Raw genomic sequence first — 9196 nt, 5'->3', positions numbered from 1 at the left:
ATTACGTACTTTTTGTACTTGTGTTGTTGAAATTGGAAAACAAAGAAAGTTTACTCTAGTGTTTCTGTTCACTTTTCAAATATGTTTATGCTCAGTGGTTACGTTAATTTATCTGCATTATCTACAACATGACACTTACGAATTCAATGTTTATTTTCGAGTCAAACAAATTGAGTAAAAGCTTTAAGAAAACATTTTCACCATCACCAAAAAGCATCATATCTCCCACTAAAAATGTAAAACTAGAAAGTCAGAGATGAATAAAATACAAGCATTCGGGCTTAGGAGCGGCTACTAATAAGGAACGCAAGAGCTTCTACATAGAATAGTCAAAAAAGGCAGCCACAGTCTACACTTAGTTATTTGTAAAGAAGGTTCAAATTGTTACAGAGCACAACACATACTAATAAAGATGCACACAGAAGAAATATTTGATGGCGATTGTGCCTCCTCTAAATGAATAGACCTTTTAGTTCTCGTCTCAGCAGTGTCACTTGTGCTTCGCTGCTTCAGCTTGACACACGAAGAGCACCCAAGAAGCATTCCGACGAGCAAATCGATCCGAATCTTTTATTTGGTCAAGTCTGATGACGGTTTGATCAATCAAAGTACAGTTTGATTCTCTTTTCCTCTCTCATTTCAGTCTTCAAAAGAATCCTGAGGAACCTTCATTCTTTTCATTCTGGCCCAACTGGCCCACAGGCCATCAATATCACATACCCGTTGAGGCGGAGTTTCAAGAGAACGGGGGCAGCTATGCAAACAAGCCATTGATGAGCTTCCGGGCCCGTCCCCCTCCGGGGAAGTCCCAGCCGCAGCGTGATGGCGGTGAGCTTCGGAGGGAAACGGCTCACTTCCCTGCTTCACCCTGAACTCAGGCGGAGTTTGACGAGCTCAACAGGACGCAGTGATGTCTGGGGTACAACTTCATAGTGGGCTGCAAAGGTGAGGGGGGGAAGGTATCTCGCAGGTGAGGGTGAGGAGGCGTGTGCCCTCCTTCCCGCCCCTCCCCCGATCCGGCGCAGCTTTACCTGGTCGGGCCCCAGAAAATGAGGTGGGGCGGCAGACCCACTAAGCGTTGCGTTGGCCCGATCGCCCATGTTTGCGGAGTGTGGAGGCAGCGGTGCTACGGGGTGGCTAGCCCGGTATGGGTGCCCAGGAGGTTGGGAGGGCGGGCTAAGCTTCCGCTTTCCATTTCCTCCTCGCAGTGTGGCCTGGTGCTGCTGTTCCGACACCCGAGACCCACTCGGATCACCAAGCCTTCACTGGACCAAAGACGTGAATGACGCTGGTGCCGTGTTCACACCCAGGCGGTCCAGCCCTCATAGAGCTGGGCTAGGTTGTCCATGTTTGTGGCGTCCTTGATGACAAAGTCCACCTGTAAGCAAACGGGCGGACACTGCTTTCATTTGGAGTTCTTCAAATGTCACAACTTCTTCCAACTACAGTGACACTCTCCAACCATGTATTATGGTTCATAGTTTTCTGCGCCCTACATTACAGATTTTTAGGCAATCACTTTTTGCAGTATAAAAGACAACTCTGATTTTAGATTCGGCCGCTTTAGGCGGAATCTTCCTTGTTAATATTCCATTTGGTTGTTAAAAATGGTTTCAGAGCCATCTGAAGGCCAAATGTGGCAGTGGTATTTGTTATATCAAGGGATGGGCAACTTAAGATGAGGCCACAACTTTTCAGCAGTGCTGCTCAAGGGGCCACATAGGACCAAGCACTTCTTAAACAAAAGTATGACAAAAATGCCATTTTAAATATGTTAAATATCGACTTAAGTGACGACCAATGAAATGCATTGGAAAAATTGGCCCCCCCCCCGCCCCAAAAAAGCCTTTAAAAAAAACCCACAAAAACCAACATCAAAAAATGATTTCATTTTAAAAATATTCAGAGAGAGGGGAGGGGAAACATACACACCAAAAAGTTTTTTTGTTTTTTTTAAATAAATAAAATATCGCCCAACCCTATTTTTTCTAATGTATTTTCGCTATGGCAGGGGTCGAATATGGAGTAACTACAGAGTAACTATACAAGTTGTTGAGATATATAAGTCCATCTTCTGATCGAACCGGTGATCGATCCCAAGAACCCTGATCACTTAAAGTCTAATTTGAACGCTGGTCACGATGGCGGAACTTGGAGAGCTCAGTATTTTTTTCGGTCGTACTTTGTGTAAAACGTTTGAGAACCACTGGACTAATTGATGCTAGTGTGAAAGTACTATTTGTGACAATCATCTCTTAACAAAAGCAAGCTTGCATTCCAGATACATCTAAGATGATGAATGCCGTTTTATTAACAACAGTCTGACTGCAAGAATATAGAGTGCATTTCTAAGCCTAACCTGTTCAGTGACACTCATCCTCCGGTTCGGATCGATGTCTCTGCCTTCCAGCTTGGCTTTCACTCTCTTCCACACACTGACAGCATACGAGTTCCTCTCCTGGACAGCTGCAGGCAAAGAAGGGGGTTAATTGCAGGAAGAGCATCTGAAAATTTAGAAATGCAAGTCATTGCAGTCACTTCCACTACAGTACGAAGGTTATTATAGTTTTAAACGAAAGCAAACGAAATAAACTAAAACGGGGGGCAAAAAAAAGATTTTCTTAAAATAAAAAGTGAGGGTTTAAAAAAAAAATCTAACAAAAAAACCCTACATTTTACGTTTACAAAAGTAAATCATACTATACACTAATCTAATAATAATAATAATAAGTAGCGAAAATGTCCATTTTAATTCGTCAGATAATTTAATACTTGCTTTAGAGGTTAACTCTAAATGTATTTATTTCAGTATTACTGTACGGCCATACTGTCAAACAGTTATTTAGAAGTAGTAGTTCTTTTACTGCATGGAATGACAAATATTAGTGCCGTACTGATGAGATCAGAGAGGAGTTGATACTAAGTGTCATTATGAATCCCACCTGAGTATAAGGCTGGAAGCGCCCCACTGAAAAATGATTGGCTGCTGAATCCAGAGAGATTCAAGTGGCATTCAAAACACCTCAATGAACCGTATTGCAGTCTGTCTGTCCTATGCTGCCCTCAGGTGGCCAAGACGGGCATACCACAAGATGCAGCATTCAATTGATGCAGGGTGACGAAAACGTTTTTGTTTTGAAATATATTTAATTAACGAGCGACGTATTTTTAAGTTTGCTCAAAGTCAGTAATTCCCTACCAAGAATGGAGTTTTAGATTTTTCCATTGGAGTGGGAGAAAATAGCTGGCAGTGTATCAGTTAAAGTGCACATGACATTTTTTGTTGCTTTTGGTGGGGACTGGAACAGACTCATAGCATTTTGATTCATTTTAATGGAAAAAAGTGTTTTGAGTTACGAGCGTTGTCATGAAACTAATTGAACTCACTAAAGTATCTCAAGGTGCCACTGTGCAATCGTATTACTCCCTAATGCCAAACAGAAATCAAGTAGATATTTTTGCCTTGGTATTACGGAAGCTTTGTGAGCACAGAGTGCTTATACCTTTTCCTGTTTTGGGATCTCGCACAGCCCTCTTGGGGCTGGGGTTGAGGCCTTTGCTGTTCATCAGTGTGCTGGGTGGGGTGTCGGTGGGGGTTCCCAGGTTACGTGGGAGGGCCTTCCGTGCATTCTGGGACATGGATTCTGGCTGGGTCTTCAACCCACTGCAACGAACAGCTTAAGCACAAAAGAAATTCTGCTTTTAGTATGAAAATGAAACACCTCTCGTCTCCAGAGTAAAAACTGAAAATTGCAACAGCCCCAAGGGTCATAAAATCGGAAAAACTACCACCTCAATTTGACAGAGAATGTACCTTTCTCAACATCAGCAAGTCTCCATCACATGTTATTAGGACTGAATAATAAATAAATAAAAACTCATCCACTGTGTATGATGCCTGTGTATTGTGAGAAGTCCTGAAAGTCATACCAGCTGCAAAGCTCGTCTGTGCTCCTGACACCGGACTGGCGCAGTCATTTTCTCTGTCCGTCACCAGTGGGGAGGCAAAGCTCACCAGGCCGTTATACACACTATAGTGAAGCAAATGCAGGGGGTTAACACCTGACTGATGACAGCACATTCGTGTGCATGAGACTTGGGACAACCTCTGACTCTGGGACTGGAGCTCCTTCACCGTGGCGGGGATCTCTTCAAGCAATTCCAGTTGCTCCTGATTCCGTGGCTGCCCACTGGCCTGAATGATGGTGAATAAGACCACCTGGATGTTGTCCTGCCATGCCTTGTACTCCATCAAAAAATGGCGCACGCTGCCCTCGTATGCCACCTCTTCGCCATCGGCCAACGCTGCCTCCTCATCCTGTACACGGGACGGGCAGATACTTCAACGGAACTCTGAGTGCTTGACAACAAAATGCTGTATAAAAAGCATAAGCCAAAGGCACAGGTGCAAATCAACAGACAGTACCTTAGCCATAGCTCTGAGGAGGTGTTTGACATCAGCCAGTTGGCGGTTGTGGCTGGACAAAATGGTTTTAATGGAGTCAACGAGGAGTTGCTGTGTCTCCGCGCAGGACTCCAGCTGTTGTTCGCGCTCCTCCTGCGTCCTCTGCTCCGTACTAAGCTCCTCTTCTAGATGGCTCTGGGCACAACTCAGCCAGTCGGAGCTGCCGATTGGTAGGTCCAGCACCGGACTCTGTGGTGACCGTAAAAAGGGCTTTAAAACAAGATCAATATTGAGTAACATGCTGACACTTTCTACAATTTTTGTTTATGATTACACTTAAGAGGTAAGATTGACTGATACATTATGATAACCATAAACAGAAACATGACCAACTTAAAAAAATTTTTTTTTAAAAAAGAGCCTTGTAAGAGGCCATTAAATGCAATAAAATTAAATGTCATCATGTCCCGCTTATATCAGCGGTCAAACCCACCAGTCTTTGCAACAGTTCGAGCTCCAGTGTAGACACTGTGCTATTAAACTGGGCAGCATAAGAACAGGTCTGCTGGCAGCGTTTCAACAGCTCAAACAAGGCTGCATCCATGTTGAGTGCCTCCGCGGATCGGGTGCGAAGGCCTTCGAAGTTCAGGATGGTGGAACACAAGAAAGTGACCTACAAGGCAAAGGTATATTTCAAATGAGTACTCCATCTAGTACTGGGTAACGCAAACAGTTATTAGGTTTCATGAACAGGCCCTGGATGATGTGTCACCTGGCTTGCACGCTGGTTTTCTCTGGCCACCGTGGCACGTCTCTCCCTGATGGTCATCTCAAAGTCCTGAAGGACTGGGGCCAGTGTTGGGTTTGCACCGCCAGCCCATTTAAGGCGCTGCTCAATGCTAGCCTCCAGTGATGAAAGCTTCTCCTGAATTGAGTAGGCATCATAAAATTGAAAATCAAACTCATTCAGTACCAGACATTTTCAGGCCATGTTTGAAAAAAATGTAAATAAGTTCCTGCGATTGACTGGCTGGACTGTGAAAAGACAAATATGTCTTTGGGAGTGAATGAGTTTTAATTTCTGTTCAACACAGCAGAGCTAACTAAAAACCAGACAACTTTCAAAGTGCGATTTTCTGAATGCTTATGTAAAAAATGCAATTCTATCCATTGTGCTGCCCAATTCGGCTTCAAATCAGTAATGGCTGAGTTTAAGGCAATATCATTGATAGGCCTGGTAGAACATGTCAATATGGACATGACACACACCTGAATTGCGACAATGGCTCCTTCGTCCTGACTCAACTTATACAGCTTCTTCTTCATGTTGCTGAGAATGACGGAACGAGGGGGAATGTTGACACTGAGTGTTTGATTATTGGGCCCCACGATGTCCTCATGCTGCCACTGGAGGAAAGACACAAAGACAAAAGGTTTCAAAAGTTGTGGTTCCTAATTTCAGCATTTCTGCAAGCGGTATATGAAGGCAAATATTAAGTTGATTGTGTCCTTAGCAAATTTACTCGGTACAAGCAATGAGAAGTTAAAAACGGATCTGAATGTATCTGCATTTCGGGTGAGTACCTGAAACATGGCAACATGCAGCTGAATCCTCTGCAGGCTTGCCTTTGCAGCATCCAGGTTGCCATCCAACCTTCGCAACAGGTCCAACTTCTTCCAGGCTGTGTCGTAAGAGGCGGCCAGCACTGTGGATCTGTTTAGCAGCAGTTGGGAGACACGGCCTGATGCCAGGCTCTGCTCTGCTGCTTTCTTACAAAGTTCGTCCAAAGACACCTTCCAAAACAAAACGTTTCTTACAAGAGTATTGACTGCAAATATAGTCGATGTCATACTGTAAAGACAGGATGCTCTGATAATGTGACTGTATTCAATGTCAATTCAGCAACGAACGACTCACATCACACTTATCGGTGATGCGAACTTGTTGAGGGGAAAAAAACAAGGTGCATTGAGCTGTATTCAAAGTTGTGTGCACTAAAGGTTGTACCTTGCTTTCGGCACCAAAATCTTTAGCCTCAACCTGGGCAACGACATCCAGCCCAAGGGCAGACATGGTGCCGCAGAGGGCCAGCCCAAGAGCTTGGCTGGGTAGACCCATGAGCATTTGTCCAACAAATTCAGCTGTAAAGGCCTTGATGGGGCGGGTCATTTGTTCCTCATTGATGATTGCCCCAGTCGAGCCAGTGGCATTAGGCTGTCGGTACAACGGTTTCCCCAAACTGACTGGTCCGTTGGAGGTCAACAGCTCATCAGGAGGGGGCCCTTGACATGCAGGTTTACCAATTTAAAACAAAACAGTGATTAGAGGATCAGTCAGTGGCTGGATATTTCGGACTTAATGCGTGTGCAAATCTTTAGCAGATCAAAAATCTCACCAGATAGAGTCTGAGCAAAGCAGGAGCACATTCTGAAGAAATCTCTTATAGTTTGTAATCTCTTAAGGAAGAAAACCTCTTCCATCAGTTCCCGCTGAGTCAGGCTGTCAAAGAAGTGGAGCTGTGCAGCTCGTGCTTCCCTCAGAACATCCACCTTCCTCCACGCTGATGGCACTTCTAGTGAACTCAGCTGAGGATAAGCAGCAGATAAAAAAGGGTTGTTATTAGTAGAGAAGCTGAAGATTGTTTCCCCAAAGATACGTGGATTTAGGTGAAAGCACTTAATAGGGCGAAACGATTTTGGAAAAACACCAAATCTAATTGTGAATTTTTCCCCTTAGCATTGCAACTGCGATCCAATTCAATTTAATTTTAAAATTGCATTCTACAGCATTGCAATGTCTATTTGAATTCAATTAATTGTTCAGACCCAGAGTTGGGGCATTTTTAAATGAACTGAAAAGTGACTATGATTAGCGTTAACAAATATGATTGAAGACAGAATCAGCAAGTGTGTGGAGCGTCATGGTTAGTCAAATGACCTAAAAATTGAAAAACTGTCCATGCAGCAAGTTACATACTTTCTGTTGACTATTCCTATTACAGTGTGCTTTTAACCTTTTCAGTGAGCTGTCCAAAGGCAGTCTCCAACTGGGTGAACATCCCATCAAAGGCCACCAGGAGCATTTGACCAGCAGACATCTTTGGTGAGTCCTGACCGGTCCCATCCATGCAGCGTGGCTGGATGAGCTCAGAGTATTGGGCACGCAACATCCTAAGTGTATGAACGCAACTCATTACAACCAATCATGCAGTATATATCATTTGCAATATGTGACCCCATGTTGTGTCTAATCCAATTCCAAAATAACCACTGTTCACCTTGTGATGTCCAGACATTGATTGTGTCCATCATGGTCTAACCCTGTGGTGGCCAACAGACTATCAACCAAGCCTTGCAAGCCGAGACCATCTGAGCTCTGCTCCACTAGCTGCTCCAATTCTGCCAGCATGGACTCCAGAGTGGGCTCTCCTTTAACCATGCAGCGCAGAGCCTCGGGAAAGATGATCTGACGGAAGTTGGTGTTCAATTCCTGCATTAAAATAGGGCAAGTTTTAGTGTCTTCAAGGAGCAGATTGTGATGATCTGCTTTTTTTTTTTTTTTTTTTTTTTTTTTAAATGATAGTGTGATCACCTACAAACGGAGAACATATCACAGGTTAGTTTGTGGGCAATCTCCAACAAATCAGTAACAGCATTACCTGCAAGCAGGTATACACGGAATTGGCCAGATAAATGGCCTGAATGGTGGCGGAGGGTGACGGGAGCTCCAGATCATTAGGCAGGAGGGGGCAGCGCTGCAACAGTGTTGCCAAGGCACTGACATTTCCGATCATGCTGCAGAGCTCTTCTAAGAACCACGCTCCATCCCGGGACATAAGGTCTACCAGCTGCTCTCCTGCACTGGCTGCCGCAATCTCCATCACCAGATTGCGCCTAAATAACGACATTTGCAATTATTCTTCCATTTTATTGGCGAAGCTACACATTAACGACATCGCCGTTTGCAATTTGTATGTCATTAACTTGATTCTAATGGATGTTTTCAATGATTTGTTAGGTCTGTATTAGCTATTTGAACCTGCAGAGTGAGCAGAGGGCAGAGGTGATGATCCCAGCTAGGCTGAGTGAGCCCGCCTCTCCATTTTCCCGCAGGAAGACCCCGATGCAGTGCTCAATTTCCTTCAGCTGCTCCTCACAAGCTGCTGCAGTTGTGCCTTCAGCTTTCAGTCGCTCAGCTTGATGCATCACACGCTCGTTGGTGTCAGCCACTTGGCGCTGCAGCGCCAACTCCACATTGGACATGTACTGGCAGGAGGCTGGATTGGACTGAGGGGTAAACAGCAGCTCGTATCTGTGCGGGGAAAAGAGACGACATCAGATGTCAAGCGAAGGTTTGTCGCAATGCTGTGTCGTAGTTGTTGAAGGAATAGAGGTTTAGACGGAATGTGCTCAGCTTACTGTCTGTAGATATGCTGGCAGTGCTCAACTGTCATGGCTCTCAGCATTTCCTCCAACCAGGCTTTCCACTGGTGGGTTCGATGGCGCAACAGGTTGCTTCGTGGGTAGAGCAAAGCAACTGTTGCATAGCTGTGCAGCTGCTCCAAGCAAATACGAAGGGCCCCACGGCGCTGCTGGAGCAAGGAGCTCACCTCCGCCTCCAGGCTCTCACACTGGCTGATCAGATGGGCTTGGCCTGCATTCTGCAAGAAGGCTGTAGCTGGCACATAGCTGGGAGGACCTGGGAAGGATCGTAATTAAGAAAAAGAATCATTCATAATCGGCTTGGGCCACTCCAGGTGGAGTTTGAATATTCTCCGTTTTTTCTGGTTC

The 9196-nt window shown here is 44.9% G+C and overlaps 1 protein-coding gene across 1 annotated transcript in view; it reads right to left on the bottom strand.

The window, feature by feature from the left end:
* Window positions 1-135: 135 nt before the first annotated feature.
* smg1 (SMG1 nonsense mediated mRNA decay associated PI3K related kinase) overlaps window positions 136-9196 on the bottom strand; it is a 32822-nt gene continuing 23761 nt past the window's right edge. Inside the window, exons 48-64 of the mRNA XM_086055827.1 lie at window positions 8825-9104; window positions 8445-8717; window positions 8065-8299; window positions 7684-7895; window positions 7420-7576; window positions 6802-6991; window positions 6414-6688; window positions 5990-6199; window positions 5675-5812; window positions 5178-5330; window positions 4899-5078; window positions 4427-4654; window positions 4107-4318; window positions 3931-4031; window positions 3504-3677; window positions 2360-2466; window positions 136-1378 (exon numbers count right to left, since the gene is read on the bottom strand). Of these exons, the coding sequence (XP_085911953.1) occupies window positions 1301-1378; window positions 2360-2466; window positions 3504-3677; window positions 3931-4031; window positions 4107-4318; window positions 4427-4654; window positions 4899-5078; window positions 5178-5330; window positions 5675-5812; window positions 5990-6199; window positions 6414-6688; window positions 6802-6991; window positions 7420-7576; window positions 7684-7895; window positions 8065-8299; window positions 8445-8717; window positions 8825-9104 (3203 nt within the window). The 3' untranslated portion in view covers window positions 136-1300. The remainder of the gene's footprint in view (window positions 1379-2359; window positions 2467-3503; window positions 3678-3930; window positions 4032-4106; window positions 4319-4426; window positions 4655-4898; window positions 5079-5177; window positions 5331-5674; window positions 5813-5989; window positions 6200-6413; window positions 6689-6801; window positions 6992-7419; window positions 7577-7683; window positions 7896-8064; window positions 8300-8444; window positions 8718-8824; window positions 9105-9196) is intronic.

Source organism: Filicampus tigris, chromosome 16 (assembly GCF_054856515.1).
Source record: "Filicampus tigris isolate MCC_2025a chromosome 16, RoL_Ftig_1.0, whole genome shotgun sequence".
NCBI classification, from domain to species: Eukaryota; Metazoa; Chordata; class Actinopteri; order Syngnathiformes; family Syngnathidae; genus Filicampus; species Filicampus tigris.
Note: the sequence above shows the minus strand (reverse complement) of the source record. Positions and strands in the feature narration are given on the sequence as shown.